This window comes from Entelurus aequoreus, linkage group LG12 (genome assembly GCF_033978785.1).
Source record: "Entelurus aequoreus isolate RoL-2023_Sb linkage group LG12, RoL_Eaeq_v1.1, whole genome shotgun sequence".
Classification (NCBI taxonomy): domain Eukaryota; kingdom Metazoa; phylum Chordata; class Actinopteri; order Syngnathiformes; family Syngnathidae; genus Entelurus; species Entelurus aequoreus.
In genome coordinates, this window is record NC_084742.1 from 59,859,157 (window position 1) to 59,879,556 (window position 20,400).

At 36.2% G+C, this 20,400-nt stretch overlaps 1 protein-coding gene across 6 annotated transcripts in view; it reads left to right on the forward strand.

The window, feature by feature from the left end:
• The window catches only part of celf2 (cugbp, Elav-like family member 2), a 436,380-nt gene extending 417,150 nt beyond the window's left edge, over positions 1-19,230 (forward strand). For 3 of the 6 annotated variants that reach the window (XM_062066320.1, XM_062066323.1, XM_062066322.1), the window contains 5 exons: positions 176-301; positions 9,537-9,716; positions 15,077-15,220; positions 15,288-15,446; positions 18,511-19,230. In XM_062066320.1, the coding sequence (XP_061922304.1) occupies positions 176-301; positions 9,537-9,716; positions 15,077-15,220; positions 15,288-15,415 (578 nt within the window). In that variant the 3' untranslated portion in view covers positions 15,416-15,446; positions 18,511-19,230. The remainder of the gene's footprint in view (positions 1-175; positions 302-9,536; positions 9,717-15,076; positions 15,221-15,287; positions 15,447-18,510) is intronic. The other 3 variants (XM_062066321.1, XM_062066324.1, XR_009828099.1) reach the window with 2 other exon arrangements.
• Positions 19,231-20,400: the final 1,170 nt, after the last annotated feature.

The following is a 20,400-nucleotide window of genomic DNA, read 5'->3' on the forward strand; positions in this document are numbered from 1 at the left end:
CCCCCTGCTGTGTGTGTGTCGCTGGTTTTTGATGTTGTCCTTGGGCTCAGGCTCCGCCCCTTCTCTACAGTGGCGGAAAGTCCACCAATTGTAGGAAATAGGCGTGGCCTCTGTGACCGCCGCTGTGTAACGTCTTCATCGCTCGTCTTCTTCTCCCCCCCACCCCACCCTGCAGCGGGCACCGTCGCCGGCTCCAACGTGGGCGCCATGAACTCGCTGACCTCGCTGGGCACGCTGCAGGGCCTGGCGGGCGCCACGGTGGGCCTCAACAACATAAATGCACTCGCAGGTAGCATCAACAGTGAGTATTCATCCTGCCATCAACCACACCCCCCCCATTCCCACGCCATGCCACCCGCTTGCTCGTATTCCCCCATGTAAGCCCCTCCCACACGGCCGACCGGACCCGCGTTTGCCCTTTGACCCTTGGCAAGGGGCTTCTTAATCAGCGTTGTCATTATTCCCCGCTGACCTTTAGCGCTCCGCCATGGAGATCACCTACGCCGTGCGCTCGCTCGCCCCTCAGCAGACCCCCCCGCCCTCATTTAAACACATCTAAGCCTTAATTGAATTGCAAAGGTCAGCAGTGCAATTATCCCTGAATAAATGAGTGACCTATAATCTTCAGCGCTGCACTGATCATTTATTTGTCCGTGTCTGACGGCGAGGCGACAGGACGCCCCCGCCGGTGTCAGCCCCCACCCCTTTAGACAAGTTGCCCTCCGTGGTGAAATGAAGCCGTGACACGCTGCTAATGAGCGCTGCTGCTACTTTTGGAGGCGACGCTGCCACCACCGCCCCCGCTGGGCGCCACCAGCCGTGTGACCTCAACAACCCATATTTTATTACAGTGAATAAACAACCCATATTATGTTATAGTGAGTAAACAACCCATATTATAGTGAATAACCAACCCATATTATATTATAGTGAATAAACAATCTAATATTATATTATAGTGAACAAACAACCCATATTATATTATAGTGAATAAACAACCCATAGTATAGTGAATAAACAGTCTAATAGTATATTATCGTGAATAAACATCTAATATTATATCATAGCGAATAAACAACCCATAGTATATTATAGTGAATAAACAACCAGTGATATGTTATAGTGAATAAACAACCCATATTTTATTATAGTGAATAAACAACCCATATTATAGTGAATAAACAACCTAATATTCTATTACAGTGAATAAACAACCCATATGATATTATAGTGAATAAACAACCCATATTTTATTATAGTGAATAAACAACCCATATTATAGTGAATAAACAACCTAATATTATATTATAGTGAATAAACAACCCATATTATATTATAGTGAATAAACAACCCATATTTTATTAAAGTGAATAAACAACCCATATTATAGTGAATAAACAACCTAATATTATATTATAGTGAATAAACAACTCATATGATATTATAGTGAATAAACAACCCAATATTATATTATAGTGAATAAACAACCCATATTTTATTATAGTGAATAAACAACCAAAAATATCTTATAGTAAATAAACAATCCATAATATAGTGAGTAAACAACCCATATTTTATTATAGTGAATAAACAACCCATATGATATTACGGTGAATAAACAACCCATATTATAGTGAATAAACAATCTAATAGTATATTATCGTGAATAAACATCTAATATGATATTATAGCGAATAAACAACCCATAATATATTATAGTGAATAAACAACCAATGATATGTTATAGTGAATAAACAACCCATATTTTATTATAGTGAATAAACAACCCATATTATAGTGCATAAACAACCTAATATTATATTATAGTGAATAAACAACCCATATGATATTATAGTGAATAAACAACCCATATTATATTATAGTGAATAAACAACCCATATTATATTATAGTGAATAAACAACCCATATGATATTACAGTGAATAAACAACCCATATTATAGTGAATAAACAATATAATAGTATATTATCGTGAATAAACATCTAATATTATACTATAGCGAATAAACAACCCATAATATATTATAGTGAATAAACAACCAATGATATGTTATAGTGAATAAACAACCCATATTTTATTATAGTGAATAAACAACCCATATTATTGTGAATAAACAACCTAATATTATATTATAGTGAATAAACAACCCATATGATATTATAGTGAATAAACAACCCATATTATATTATAGTGAATAAACAACCCATATTTTATTATAGTGAATAAACAACCCATATTATAGTGAATAAACAACCTAATATTATATTATAGTGAATAAACAACCCATATGATATTATAGTGAATAAACAACCCATATTATATTATAGTGAATAAACAACCCATATTTTATTATAGTGAATAAACAACCCATATTATAGTGAATAAACAACCTAATATTATATTATGGTGAATAAACAACCCATATGATATTATAGTGAATAAACAACCTAATATTATATTATAGTGAATAAACAACCCATATTTTATTATAGTGAATAAACAACCAAAAATATCTTATAGTAAATAAACAACCCATAATATAGTGAATAAACAACCCATATTTTATTATAGTGAATAAACAACCCATATGATATTACAGTGAATAAACAACCCATATTTTATTATAGTGAATAAACAACCCATATTATAGTGAATAAACAACCTAATATTATATTATGGTGAATAAACAACCCATATGATATTACAGTGAATAAACAACCCATAAATATATTATAGCGAATAAACAACCCATAATATATTATAGTGAATAATTAACCAATGATATGTTATAGTAAATAAACAACCCATATTATAGTAAATAAACAACCTAATATTATATTATAGTGAATAAACAACTCATATGATATTATAGTGAATAAACAACCCAATATTATATTATAGTGAATAAACAACCCATATTTTATTATAGTGAATAAACAACCAAAAATATCTTATAGTAAATAAACAATCCATAATATAGTGAATAAACAACCCATATTTTATTATAGTGAATAAACAACCCATATGATATTACAGTGAATAAACAACCCATATTATAGTGAATAAACAATCTAATAGTATATTATCGTGAATAAACATCTAATATGATATTATAGCGAATAAACAACCCATAATATATTATAGTGAATAAACAACCAATGATATGTTATAGTGAATAAACAACCCATATTTTATTATAGTGAATAAACAACCCATATTATAGTGCATAAACAACCTAATATTATATTATAGTGAATAAACAACCCATATGATATTATAGTGAATAAACAACCCATATTATATTATAGTGAATAAACAACCCATATTATATTATAGTGAATAAACAACCCATATGATATTACAGTGAATAAACAACCCATATTATAGTGAATAAACAATATAATAGTATATTATCGTGAATAAACATCTAATATTATATTATAGCGAATAAACAACCCATAATAGATTATAGTGAATAAACAACCAATGATATGTTATAGTGAATAAACAACCCATATTCTATTATAGTGAATAAACAACCCATATTATAGTGAATAAACAACCTAATATTATATTATAGTGAATAAACAACCCATATGATATTATAGTGAATAAACAACCCATATTATATTATAGTGAATAAACAACCCATATTTTATTATAGTGAATAAACAACCCATATTATAGTGAATAAACAACCTAATATTATATTATAGTGAATAAACAACCCATATGATATTATAGTGAATAAACAACCCATATTATATTATAGTGAATAAACAACCCATATTTTATTATAGTGAATAAACAACCCATATTATAGTGAATAAACAACCAATATTATATTATAGTGAATAAACAACCCATATTTTATTATAGTGAATAAACAACCCATATTATAGTGAATAAACAACCTAATATAATATTATGGTGAATAAACAACCCATATGATATTATAGTGAATAAACAACCTAATATTATATTATAGTGAATAAACAACCCATATTTTATTATAGTGAATAAACAACCAAAAATATCTTATAGTAAATAAACAACCCATAATATAGTGAATAAACAACCCATATTTTATTATAGTGAATAAACAACCCATATGATATTACAGTGAATAAACAACCCATATTTTATTATAGTGAATAAACAACCCATATTATAGTGAATAAACAACCTAATATTATATTATGGTGAATAAACAACCCATATGATATTACAGTGGATAAACAACCCATAAATATATTATAGCGAATAAACAACCCATAATATATTATAGTGAATAAACAACCAATGATATGTTATAGTAAATAAACAACCCATATTTTATTATAGTGAATAAACAACCCATATTATAGTAAATAAACAACTTAATATTATATTATAGTGAATAAACAACCCATATGATATTATAGTGAATAAACAACCCATATTTTATTATAGTGAATAAACAACCAAAAATATCTTATAGTAAATAAACAATCCATAATATAGTGAATAAACAACCCATATTTTATTATAGTGAATAAACAACCCATATGATATTACAGTGAATAAACAACCCATATTATAGTGAATAAACAATCTAATAGTATATTATCGTGAATAAACATCTAATATGATATTATAGGGAATAAACAACCCATAATATATTATAGTGAATAAACAACCAATGATATGTTATAGTGAATAAACAACCCATATTTTATTATAGTGAATAAACAACCTAATATTATATTATAGTGAATAAACAACCCATATGATATTATAGTGAATAAACAACCCATATTATATTATAGTGAATAAACAACCCATATTTTATTATAGTGAATAAACAACCCATATGATATTACAGTGAATAAACAACCCATATTATAGTGAATAAACAATATAATAGTATATTATCGTGAATAAACATCTAATATTATATTATAGCGAATAAACAACCCATAATATATTATAGTGAATAAACAACCAATGATATGTTATAGTGAATAAACAACCCATATTTTATTATAGTGAATAAACAACCCATATTATAGTGAATAAACAACCTAATATTATAGTGAATAAACAACCCATATGATATTATAGTGAATAAACAACCCATATTATATTATAGTGAATAAACAACCCATATTTTATTATAGTGAATAAACAACCCATATGATATTACAGTGAATAAACAACCCATATTATAGTGAATAAACAATATAATAGTATATTATCGTGAATAAACATCTAATATTATATTATAGCGAATAAACAACCCATAATATATTATAGTGAATAAACAACCAATGATATGTTATAGTGAATAAACAACCCATATTTTATTATAGTGAATAAACAACCCATATTATAGTGAATAAACAACCTAATATTATATTATAGTGAATAAACAACCCATATTTTATTATAGTGAATAAACAACCAAAAATATCTTATAGTAAATAAACAACCCATAATATGACCCATAACCTCCCTGCTTGGCACTCAGCAACAAAGGGTTGGAGTTGGGGGTTAAATCACCAAAATGATTCCCGGGCGCGGCGCCGCTGCTGCCCACTGCTCCCCAAGGGGATGGGACAAATGCCACCACATCTAGTGTGTGTGTGACAATCATTGGTACTTTAATCTTTAATCTTTAAAATAATATGGTGAATAAACAACTAATATTTTATTATAGTGAATAAACAACCCATATGATATTACAGTGAATAAACAACCCATATTATAGTGAATAAACTATCTATTAGTATATTATCGTGAATAAACATCTAATATTATATTATAGCGAATAAACAACCCATAATATATTATAGTGAATAAACAACCAATGATATGTTATAGTGAATAAACAACCCATATTTTATTATAGTGAATAAACAACCCATATTATAGTGAATAAACAACCTAATATTATATTATAGTGAATAAACAACCCATATGATATTATAGTGAATAAACAACCTAATATTATATTATAGTGAATAAACAACCCATATGATATTACAGTGAATAAACAACCCATATTATAGTGAATAAACAACCCATATTATATTATAGCGAATAAACAACCCATAATATATTATAGTGAATAAACAACCAATGATATGTTATAGTGAATAAACAACCCATATTTTATTATAGTGAATAAACAACCCATATTATAGTGAATAAACAACCTAATATTATATTATAGTGAATAAACAACCCATATGATATTATAGTGAATAAACAACCCATATTATATTATAGTGAATAAAACAACCCATATTATATTATAGTGAATAAACAACCCATATGATATTACAGTGAATAAACAACCCATATTATAGTGAATAAACAATCTAGTAGTATATTATCGTGAATAAACATCTAATATTATATTATAGTGAATAAACAACCCATAATATATTATAGTGAGTAAACAACCAATGATATGTTATAGTGAATAAACAACCCATATTTTATTATAGTGAATAAACAACCCATATTATAGTGAATAAACAACCTAATATTATATTATAGTGAATAAACAACCCATATGATATTATAGTGAATAACAATCTAAAGATGATATTATAGTAAATAAACAACCCATATTATGTTATAGTGAATAAACAACCCATATTATAGTGAATAAACAACCCATATTATAGTGATTAAACAACCTAATATTATATTATAGTGAATAAACAACCCATATGTTATTATAGTGAATAACAATCTAAGATTATATTATAGTAAATATAGTGAATAAACAACCCATATTTGTTTATAGTGAATAAGCAACCTGATTATAGTGAATAAACAACCCATATTATGTTATAGTAAATAAACAACCCATATTATATTATAGTGAATAAACAACCCATATTATAGTGAATAAACAACCGATACTATGTTATAGTGAATAAACAACCGATACTATGTTATAGTGAATAAACAATACATTTTATATTATAGTAAGTAAACAACCCATATAATATTAAAGTGAAAAAAACACTCTTATATATTTTAGTAAATAAACAACCCATATTATATTATAGTGAATAAACAACCCATAATATATAATATTGAATACACAACCCGTATTATGTTATAGTGAACAAACAATCTAATATTAAGTTGTAGTGAATAAACAACCCATATCATATTGAGTTTGTATATTGAATAAACAACCGATATTAAGTTATAGTGAATAAACAATTTAATATTAAATTATAGTGAATACATATTCTAATATTATAGTGAATAAACAACCCATATTATATTATAGTGAATAAACAATCTAATATTATATTATAGTGAATAAACAACCCATATTATATTATAGTGAATAAACAATCTAATATTATATTATAGTGAATACACAATTCAATTATATTATAGTGAATAAACAATCTAATATTATATTACAGTGAATAAACAATTCAATATTATAGTGAATAAACAATCTAAGATTAAGTTATAGTGAATGAACCATGACACATTATATTGAATAAATAATTACGTATTATGCTATAGTGATGAAATGCTGTCATGTTATATTAAATGAATGTTGCATTAGTGGACAAAAACTTTAATAATGCTCAGTTACAGTAAATAAATAATGACACAATGTTCTATTGGATGAATTATTATCATATTATAATGAATAAACACTTTAATAGTATGTAACATTAAATTAATAATATGTTATGTTATATTACAATGTAACATTGGGTTATAATAAATAAACACTTTAAGTTATGGTAAATACATAATGACACTTTATCTTATTTTTAATAAATAAATTCTTGTTACGCTCTAGTGAATAAAAAATTTAATGAAATGTTATAGTAAAAAAAACTAGTCTTATTAAATATATACAATAAACAGTGTAATTTTATGTTAATACACAAATTGTATTATGTTATAATTTAAAAAACACTTGTATATTTTATTTAATATAAAATATAAAACATGTAACATTATGTTATAGTAAATAATACCGGTAATTTTATGACATAATTAGCATAATATTATGTTTATGATGAATAAACACTTTAATTTGATGAAATATTAAATACAAAATGTAACATTATGTTATAGTAAATAAACACAGTGATTTTATGAAATATTACATAATTAATATAATACTTTGTTTATGGTTAATAAACATTTTAATTTTATGAAATATTAAATGATATAAAATTATGTTTATGGTGAATAAACATTTTAATTTGATGAAATATTTAAAAAATATTGTAACATTATGTTATAGTAAATAAAGAAGGTAATTTTATGAAATATTAAATAATTAATACAATATTATGTTCAAGGGGAATAAACACTTTTATTTGATGAAATATTAAGTAAATAATGTAACATTATGTTATAGTAAATTAACACTTGAATTTTATGAAATATTAGATAAGTAATGTAATATGTTGTAGTAAAACACTTTTATTTTATGAAATATTAAATAATGTAACATTGCCATAGTGAATTAACAATTCAATCTTAAGTTATAGTACATTGTGTTTTAGCGACTTACTAATAACATATGTTATAGTTTATTACAATGTTACATTAAAAACAAACTATATTATTGCCATTAAACACTTAAACATTATATCAAATAAATAATGTCATATTATGTTACACTGAATAAACAATTACATACTAAGTTATAAATTATAGTGAATAAGCTTTTTGATATTAAGTTATAGTAAATACATGTGATATTATGTTATAGTGAATAAACACTTTAATATTGTGTTATATAATATGAATAATATAATACTTTGTTATCCTAAATAACATTTTAATATTAAGATAAAGTAAATAATTAAACATGTTATATTTAAATAAATATTTACATATTATGTTATGGTGAATAAACACTTTAATATTATGTTATATGATATGAATAATTAACACTATGTTATCCTAAATAAACAATTTAATATTAAAATAAAATAAATAAACAATGTAACATGTTATATTTAAATAAATATTTCATACGTTATAGGGAATACATTTGTTGTATTAAATGTAATAATGTAACAATATTTTATCGTGAATACACACTTTAATATTATGGTATATTAAATAGATTGTGACGCATTATATTGTATTGAATAAATAATTCTATGTAATGTTATAGTAAATAAATAATGTCAATTTATGTTATAAATCATATGTCATATTATGTTGTAGTGAATAAACATTTGAATATGCCACATTATAAATAAATAATGTCATGTTTTAGTGAAGATTCATGCACAACTGTAAATGTTGCTTCTACAGAAAGTTCATTTTATTGTAAATGATTACTTTTTTTATTGTTCATTTGCATGCAGCTAATCAGCTATTCATTGTCATACTTGATCTGTGTGTGCGTGTGTGTGTGTGTGTGTGTGTGTTGTAAAACCTCCAGTGGGGAGCGCTAATGAGTAAGTGCACTCTTCTTTCTTTATTGTTGGGTTTTGTGTAAAGTTGCTGAAATGCTCTCAGGTATGGCAGCGCTCAATGGCGGGCTGGGCGGCGCCGGGCTTGCTAACGGCGCGGCAGGCACCATGGACGCGCTGACGCAGGCCTACTCAGGGATCCAACAGTACGCCGCCGCCGCGCTGCCCACGCTATACAGCCAGTCACTGCTGCAGCAACAAGGAGCCGCCGGCAGCCAGAAGGAAGGTGAGGAGTCAACACTGTTAGTCATTATATTATTATTATTATTATTTACAATATGATTATACAAGAGCCAAAAGCAGCAAAGTTGTCACGTTGTGTAAATGGTAAATAAAAAGAGAATACAACAAATCCTTTTCAACTTATATTCAATTGAATAGACTGCAAAGACAAGATATTTCATGTTCTTTTTTTTGCAAATAATGTTTCTGGGTGTTGTTGATAAATGGCTGTGGCTTTGCATAGTAGAGTTTTAACTTGCACTTACAGATGTAGCGACCAACTGTGGTTACTGACAGTGGGTTTCTGAAGTGTTCCTGAGCGCATGTGGTGATATCCTTTACACACTGATGTGGCTTTTTGACACCGTACCGCCTGAGGGATCCAACGTGCGTAATATCATGGCTTACGTGCAGTGATTTCTCCAGATTCTCTGAACCTTTTGATGATATTACGGAGCGTAGAAAGTGCTTGAAGGCATGTGTAAAGCAGTTATGAAAAAACACCAACACACCAGGAAGTGCCACCAAAATAAGAGCGCAGGACAGGAACACGCACTAAACGCACAAAAACAATACAAAACAGGTGAGGGGGGAAAGTGCTTGAAGGCATGTGTAATGCAGTTATGAAAAAACACCAACACACCAGGAAGTGCCGCCAAAATAAGAGCGCAGGACAGGAACACGCACTAAACGCATAAAAACAATAGAAAACAGGTGAGGGGGGAAAGTGCTTGAAGGCATGTGTAAAGCAGTTATGAAAAAACACCAACACACCAGGAAGTGCCGCCAAAATAAGAGCGCAGGACAGGAACACGCACTAAACGCAGAAAAATAGAAAACAGGTGAGGGGTGAAAGTGCTTGAAGGCATGTGTAAAGCAGTTATGGAAAAACACCAACACAACAGGAAGTGCCGCCAAAATAAGAGCGCAGGACATTAAAACGCACTAAACGCAGAAAAACAATAGAAAACAGGTGAGAGGGGGGAAAGTGCTTGAAGGCATGTGTAAAGCAGTTATGGAAAAACACCAACACAACAGGAAGTGCTGCCAAAATAAGAGCGCAGGACAGGAACACGCACTAAACGCAGAAAAACAATAGAAAACAGGTGAGGGGGGAAAAGTGCTTGAAGGCACGTGTAAAGCAGTTATGGAAAAACACCAACACAACAGGAAGTGCTGCCAAAATAAGAGCGCAGGACAGGAACACGCACTAAACGCAGAAAAACAATAGAAAACAGGTGAGAGGGGGAAAGGTGCTTGAAGGCACGTGTAAAGCAGTTATGGAAAAACACCAACACAACAGGAAGTGCCGCCAAAATAAGAGCGCAGGACATTAACACGCACTAAACGCAGAAAAACAATAGAAAACAGGTGAGAGGGGGAAAAGTGCTTGAAGGCACGTGTAAAGCAGTTATGGAAAAACACCCAACACACCAGGAAATGCAGCCAAAATAAAAGCGCAGGACAGGAACACGCACTAAACGCAGAAAAACAATAGAAAACAGGTGAGGGGGGAAAAGTGCTTGAAGGCACATGTAAAGCAGTTATGGAAAAACACCAACACAACAGGAAGTGCTGCCAAAATAAGAGCGCAGGACAGGAACACGCACTAAACGCAGAAAAACAATAGAAAACAGGTGATGGGGGAAGTGCTTGAAGGCATGTGTAAAGCAGTTATGAAAAAACACCAACACACCAGGAAATGCAGCCAAAATAAAAGCGCAGGACAGGAACACGCACTAAACGCAGAAAAACAATAGAAAACAGGTGAGAGGGGGAAAAGTACTTGAAGGCATGTGTAAAGCAGTTATGAAAAAACACCCAACACAACAGGAAGTGCCGCCAAAATAAAAGCGCAGGACAGGAACACGCACTAAACGCAGAAAAACAATAGAAAACAGGTGAGGGGGCGGGGGGGAGTGCTTGAAGGCATGTGTAAAGCAGTTATGAAATGAAAAACACCAACACAACAGGAAGTGCTGCCAAAATAAGAGCGCAGGACAGGAACACGCACTAAACGCAGAAAAACAATAGAAAACAGGTGAGGGGGAAAAAGTGCTTGAAGGCACGTGTAAAGCAGTTATGGAAAAACACCAACACAACAGGAAGTGCTGCCAAAATAAGAGCGCAGGACAGGAACACGCACTAAACGCAGAAAAACAATAGAAAACAGGTGAGAGGGGGAAAAGTGCTTGAAGGCACGTGTAAAGCAGTTATGGAAAAACACCAACACAACAGGAAGTGCCGCCAAAATAAGAGCGCAGGACATTAACACGCACTAAACGCAGAAAAACAATAGAAAACAGGTGAGAGGGGGAAAAGTGCTTGAAGGCACGTGTAAAGCAGTTATGGAAAAACACCCAACACACCAGGAAATGCAGCCAAAATAAAAGCGCAGGACAGGAACACGCACTAAACGCAGAAAAACAATAGAAAACAGGTGAGGGGGAAAAAGTGCTTGAAGGCACATGTAAAGCAGTTATGGAAAAACACCAACACAACAGGAAGTGCTGCCAAAATAAGAGCGCAGGACAGGAACACGCACTAAACGCAGAAAAACAATAGAAAACAGGTGATGGGGGAAGTGCTTGAAGGCATGTGTAAAGCAGTTATGAAAAAACACCAACACACCAGGAAATGCAGCCAAAATAAAAGCGCAGGACAGGAACACGCACTAAACGCAGAAAAACAATAGAAAACAGGTGAGAGGGGGAAAAGTACTTGAAGGCATGTGTAAAGCAGTTATGAAAAAACACCCAACACAACAGGAAGTGCCGCCAAAATAAAAGCGCAGGACAGGAACACGCACTAAACGCAGAAAAACAATAGAAAACAGGTGAGAGGGGGAAAAGTGCTTGAAGGCACGTGTAAAGCAGTTATGGAAAAACACCAACACAACAGGAAGTGCCGCCAAAATAAGAGCGCAGGACATTAACACGCACTAAACGCAGAAAAACAATAGAAAACAGGTGAGAGGGGGAAAAGTGCTTGAAGGCACGTGTAAAGCAGTTATGGAAAAACACCCAACACACCAGGAAATGCAGCCAAAATAAAAGCGCAGGACAGGAACACGCACTAAACGCAGAAAAACAATAGAAAACAGGTGAGGGGGAAAAAGTGCTTGAAGGCACATGTAAAGCAGTTATGGAAAAACACCAACACAACAGGAAGTGCTGCCAAAATAAGAGCGCAGGACAGGAACACGCACTAAACGCAGAAAAACAATAGAAAACAGGTGATGGGGGAAGTGCTTGAAGGCATGTGTAAAGCAGTTATGAAAAAACACCAACACACCAGGAAATGCAGCCAAAATAAAAGCGCAGGACAGGAACACGCACTAAACGCAGAAAAACAATAGAAAACAGGTGAGAGGGGGAAAAGTACTTGAAGGCATGTGTAAAGCAGTTATGAAAAAACACCCAACACAACAGGAAGTGCCGCCAAAATAAAAGCGCAGGACAGGAACACGCACTAAACGCAGAAAAACAATAGAAAACAGGTGAGGGGGCGGGGGGGAGTGCTTGAAGGCATGTGTAAAGCAGTTATGAAATGAAAAACACCAACACAACAGGAAGTGCCGCCAAAATAAGAGCGCAGGACATTAGCACGCACTAAACGCAGAAAAACAATAGAAAACAGGTGAGAGGGGGAAAGTGCTTGAAGGCACGTGTAAAGCAGTTATGGAAAAACACCCAACACAACAGGAAATGCTGCCAAAATAAGAGCGCAGGACAGGAACACGCACTAAACACAGAAAAACCTCAACAGAAGCCAACATAAAGGCAATATTGTTACTTTTGAATGATTATGGGATGGAGACACCCCTAAGATAAAGTCTGTTTAAGTTATATAATGTTTCTGGGTGTTGGGTGCCTTCATAGATGTGTAAGTTACCCATGTTTTGGGCACTAATACACCCCCATACCATCACACATTTTCAACTTTGCGCCTATAACAATCCGGATGGTTCTTTTCCTCTTTGGACCGGAGGACACAACGTCCACAGTTTCCAAAAACAATTTGAAATGTGGACTCGTCAGACCACAGAACACTTTTCCACTTTGCATCAGTCCATCTTGGATGAGCTTGGGCCAAGCGAAGCCGGCGGCGTTTCCGGGTGTTGTTGATGAATGGCTGTGGCTTTGCATAGTAGAGTTTTAACTTGCACTTACAGATGTAGCGACCAACTGTAGTTACTGACAGTGGGTTTCTGAAGTGTTCCTGAGCCCATGTGGTGATATCCTTTACACACTGATGTGGCTTTTTGACAGAGTACCGCCTGAGGGATCCAAGGTGCGTGATATCATGGCTTACGTGCAGTGATTTCTCCAGATTCTCTGAACCTGTTGATGATATTACGGAGCGTAGATGGTGAAATCCCTAAATTCCTTGCAACAGCTGCTTGAGAAATGTTGTTCTTAAACAAATTTACTCAGGCATTTGTTGACAAAGTGGTGACCCTCGCCCCCGTCCTTGTTTGTGAACGACTGTGGATTTCATGGAATCTACTTTTATACCCAATCATGGCACCCACCTGTTCCCAATTAGCCTGTTCACCTGTGGGATGTTCCAAATAAGTCTTTAATGAGCATTCGTCAATTTTCGCAGTCTTTTTTGCCACTTGTGCCAGCTTTTTTGAAACACGTTGCAGGCATCAAATTCCAAATGAGCTAATATTTGCAAAAAATAAGAACGTTTTTCAAGTGTGAACATGAAATATCTTGTCTTTGCAGTCTATTCAATTAAATATAATATATTTGCTGTATTCTCTTTTTATTTACCATTTACACAACGTGACAACTTCACCGCTTTTGTACTTTATTTATCGTACATTGAAGTAAAAGTCCACAAATTACATTTATTTTTACTATAATAATTAAATATGCATTTTATATTTTTTCATTGTTTTTACTAGTATTGGTATTGTCGTCATTAATTGGTATTTTTTTGTAATATTACTCAAAATACTACTAGATAAATGAACATAGTTCATAATAAAATGTGTCAATAAATAAATATTTGAATAAACGCATCTTTCTTTTTTAAAAGTCAGTAGCTTCAATTTATTGAAATTATTTTTTTTCTCGCTGACTGCCAGTAATAATAATAAGACTGAATGCGTTCTATAAATAAAAGCCCGTCTTTGCCTCGATAAAAGTCCTCCAAAGTTCACGCATGAAAGTCTGCCTTGTGGATAAAAGGAAGTCAAATATGATATTATTGTATTTCCTCAGATGTTCTGTCGCTCCTCCACTTTGATTTCTCTCACAAAAGATGAACACATGTGAAGACTTGTTGTTAGCGGAGAGCGACATCATTAGCTGCCTGCGTTACCATGACGACCGCCTCCCTCCTCCCTCGCAGGCCCCGAAGGCGCCAACCTGTTCATCTACCACCTGCCCCAGGAGTTTGGCGACCAGGACATCCTGCAGATGTTCATGCCTTTCGGGAACGTGGTGTCCGCCAAAGTCTTCATCGACAAACAGACCAACCTCAGCAAGTGCTTCGGTAAGCGCCGACCGCCACACCCTGCGCTGGCGTGGCACGTGTCTAGAATGTGTGCGCCGCCCCGCAGGCTTCGTGAGCTACGACAATCCGGTGTCGGCGCAGGCGGCCATCCAGGCCATGAACGGCTTCCAGATCGGCATGAAGCGGCTGAAGGTGCAACTGAAACGCTCCAAGAACGACAGCAAACCGTACTGATGCTGAGACATACCACGTTAGCACTGCTAGGGTAAGTTGCACACCCTCCTTTTTAGTGCTTTTATTTTGACAACATGAACACTTCCAGCAACATTATTTTCTTATTATCGTCAACTTTTGTCTTTATTTTTGATTTTTTTTTCTACTTTATCCGCTAAATCAGGGGTGGCCATTACCTGGATGGCAAGCTTGCGGTGGATGGCAGAGGGTGTGTCAGTGGATGGTAAAGGGTGTGTCAGTCCATTAAAAAAAATAGAGCTAAAAATGATGGATCATCAATCTTCACCAAGACGTGACTTTGGTCATTTGATTGACTTTCATCTTGTGAGATGATGCTGGCTGCTGCCAGATCACTATTAAGAAAAAACGACCGACAGGAAGGCCAGAAAAAAAAATTATTTCAACACTCTCGCGCCATACCTGCCGACACACCCTCCGCCATCCACTGACACACCCTCCGCCATCCACTTACACACCCACCGCCATCTACTGACACACCCTACGCCATCCATTGACACACCCTCCACCATCCACTGACACACCCTCCACCATCAACTGACACACCCTCCACCATCCACTTACACACCCACCGCCATCTACTGACACAACCTACGCCATCTACCGCCACACACTCAACCATGGACTGACACACCATCCACCATCCACTGCCACACCCTCCACCATGGACTGAAACACCCTCTGCCATCCACTGACACACCCTCCACCATCCACGGACACACCCTCCACCATCCACTGACATACCCTCCACCATCCACTGACACACCCTCCACCAACCACCGACACACCCTCCGCCATCCACTGACACACCCTCCACCATGACCTGACACACCCTCCGCCATCCACTGACACACCCTCCGCCATGGACTGACACACCCTCCACCATGGACTGACACACCCTCCGCCATCCACTGACACACCCTCCGCCATCCACTGACACACCCTCCACCATCCACTGACACACCCTCCGCCATCCACTGACACACCATCCACTGACACACCCTCCCCATCCACTGACACACCATCCATTGACACACCCTCCGCCATCAACTGACACACCCTCCACCATCCACTGACACATCCTCCACCCTCCACTGACACACCCTCCACCATGGACTGACACACCCTCCACCATGCACTGCCACACCCTCCACCATGGACTGAAACACCCTCCACCATCCACTGACACACCCTCCGCCATCCACTGACACACCATCCATTGACACACCCTCCACCATCCACTGACACACCCTCCGCCATCCACTGACACACCATCCACTGACACACCCTCCACCATCCACTGACACACCCTCCACCATGGACTGACACACCCTCCACCATGGACTGACACACCCTCCGCCATCCACTGACACACCCTCCACCATCCACTGACACACCCTCCACCATCCACTGACACACCCTCCGCCATCCACTGACACACCATCCACTGACACACCCTCCCCATCCACTGACACACCCTCCACCATCCACTGACACACCCTCCACCATGGACTGACACACCCTCCACCATCCACTGCCACACCCTCCACCATCCACTGCCACACCCTCCACCATCCACTGCCACACCCTCCACCATCCACCGACACACCCTCCACCATCCACTGACACACCCTACGCCATCCCCTGACACACCCTCCACCATCCACCGACACACCCTCCGCCATCCACTGACACACCCTCCGCCATCCACTGACACACCCTCCACCATCCACTTACACACCCTCCACCATCCACCGCTAGCTTGCCATCCACCGACACACCCTCCTCCATCCACTGACACACCCTCCACCATCCACTGACACACCCTCCACCATGGACTGACACACCCTCCACCATCCACTTACACACCCTCCACCATCTACCGCTAGCTTGCCATCCACCGACACACCCTCCGCCATCCACTGACACACCCTCCACCATGGACTGACACACCCTCCACCATCCACTGACACACCCTCCACCATCCACCGCTAGCTTGCCATCCAGGTAAGGGTGTGGAGCAATCAGCCAGTCTCACCAACCAAAGAATGGTGGCTCACACTCAACTTAAATAGTCTTCATCACCAATAGAAAACAGGTGGGGGGGACTCCTTGAAGGCATGTGTAAAACAGTTATGAAAAAACACCAACACAACAGGAAGTGCCGCCAAAATAAGAGCGCAGGACAGGAACATGCACTAAACGCAGAAAAACAATAGAAAACAGGTGGGGGGGGGGGGAGTGCTTGAAGGCATGTGTAAAGCAGTTATGAAAAAACACCAACACACCAGGAAGTGTCGCCAAAATAAGAGCGCAGGACAGGAACATGCACTAAACGCAGAAAAACAATAGAAAACAGGTGAGGGGGGAAAGGTGTTTGAAGGCATGTGTAAAGCAGTTATGAAAAAACACCAACACAACAGGAAGTGCCGCCAAAATAAGAGCGCAGGACAGGAACACGCACTAAACGCAGAAAAACAATAGAAAACAGGTGAGGGGGCAGGGGGGAGTGCTTGAAGGCATGTGTAAAGCAGTTATGAAAAAACACCAACACACCAGGAAGTGTCGCCAAAATAAGAGCGCAAGACAGGAACACGCACTAAATGCAGAAAAACAATAGAAAACAGGTGAGGGGGAAAAGTACTTGAAGGCACGTGTAAAGCAGTTATGAAAAAACACCAACACACCAGGAAGTGTCGCCAAAATAAGAGCGCAGGACAGGAACACGCACTAAACGCAGAAAAACAATAGAAAACAGGTGAGGGGGAAAGGTGCTTGAAGGCATGTGTAAAGCAGTTATGAAAAAACACCCAACACAACAGGAAGTGCCGCCAAAATAAGAGCGCAGGACAGGAACACGCACTAAACACAGAAAAACCTCAACAGAAGCCAACATAAAGGCAATATTGTTACTTTTGAAAATTATGGGATGGAGACACCCCTAAAATAAAGTCAGTTTAAGTTATTAGTGCTCCACTAAAAAACATCAATTAGTATTAGAATTGAACTTGTGTGCTTTTGTGAGAAGGAGTGAGAATAACTCTTTTCTTCGTCTTTGTGTTCTCTTCCTCTTTTAGAACAACCATCTTCACGCCTGTTAGCGCGTCCTTAGCGTGTCTCGCTGGCGGCCCCACCCCCCCCACCCACCCACAAAAAAATACAACCCCCCACCCACCAAAAAAAAAGAATCTTTAAAAAAACAAAAACTAGTCCTCACACGTCCTTTCTCACCTGCTCCTCCGCCGCCAACGCCTACTGAACTTTTGGGGGGATTTTTTTGTTGTTGTTCTTCTTTTTGTGCATTTCAAGGTTCCTTTTTTTTGTGTGCATGTGACCTCATGTTTGGGTGGGGGAGGGGCACGGAAGGTAAGAAAGAAAAAAAAAGCATCAATGTGAAAAAAAAAAGCTGCATTCATTCTCTCATTTCCTGGACGTTTTTGTTCCTTTTCCTCCGCCCGTGTCACAGCGTGCGTTTTCCTCTTCTTCTTGGCGTCACTTTTGTTCAAAGTAAACTTGAACGTCGGCGGCGGCGGGAACGGGACGACCCCCCCCCCCCCCTCCCCCCACACCCCCAGAATAAGACTACTTCCGCACAGTTTGGACTGCTCGCGCTCGACGATGCTTTTTACACTTTTCAGGCCGTGTAAAGTTTTTTGATAAGGCCATTTGAAGTGGCCGACTTTCTCATTCAAAGTCTATATATAGAACCACTTTTTTGCTAGAGTCGTTTCCAGGGGAACAGCTCCGAGAAAAACACACACACACACACACACACAGAAAACAAAACAAAAAAGACATTTTCCCCGTTTGGGGGGAGAAATGCTACCTACTTGTCACCTTTTGCTGAACTGACTCACAGACAGACAATCCGTGGTTGAAATGCACATGATGATGAAATGACAAACTATATTTTCTACTCTTTAAATGTATAGCGGTACGAAAAGACAAAAAAAAAAAAAAACCTGCGTTAGCGTCGGTGCTTCTCGTGAGTTTAGTTCACACGTCCGAAACGGTCTTAAATGTCTCATCTTTTTGTTTTTCCAAGAGAAAACCACAAAAAAAACGAGTTTACTTGAAGAATAGACGAAGCCTTTCATAGAAAAATGTTTGTTTTGTTTGCTTCTTTTTTCAAAGAGTCTTTCTTTCTTGTCGTTTGATTAGCTATATCAAATATATATATAAATACAAATACAAATATATCTATATATATATATATATCTATAATGTCAGCTTGTGAAGCATCAATGTCTTTCTTTTCCAAACAATACTTAGATGTGTTTTGTCTTATAAAGGAAAAAAAAAAACAAACAAGTGGAGTTTAGTGCCAAATAAGGAAGGTACTTCCTGCCTAGCGCGTCCGTGTACTTCTTCGTGTGACATGATTTTGATGACATGGCTATTTTATGATCAGTGTTTTCTATCATTCCCTCATATTTAAAAGTTCTAGATTTTTCGAGAAAGAAGAAAAAAAAGTTTGTTAACTTGCTGTGGTCTTGTTGCCTGAAATGTGTCATGTTTGCTTTTTCTTTGGATTGTTTTCCTTTGTAAAAATGTACAAAAAAAAAAAGAAAAAAAAAAAGAAGTGCCCATGTGTCATATATGAATATATATATATATACATATATCTATACACACACGTGCACACATTCTTGTGCGAGACCTCACTTTGTTGTTGTTGTTGTTGTTGTTGTTGTTGTTGTTGTTGTTGTGCATGAGAGCCCCCGAGTGTGAACGCCCCCCGCCATGGACCACACACACACACACACACACACACACACACACACACACACACACACACACACACACACTTGAGTCAGCAAGCCTTAGCACACACACACACACACACATACATGTGTTTCTGACCTTCTTGAGACCTGATAAAAATGCCTCCCTCTTTAAGACCAGCCTTTCTAGATATATAAAGATGTGTATTTACAACATTAATAATATATACATACTATGCAAAT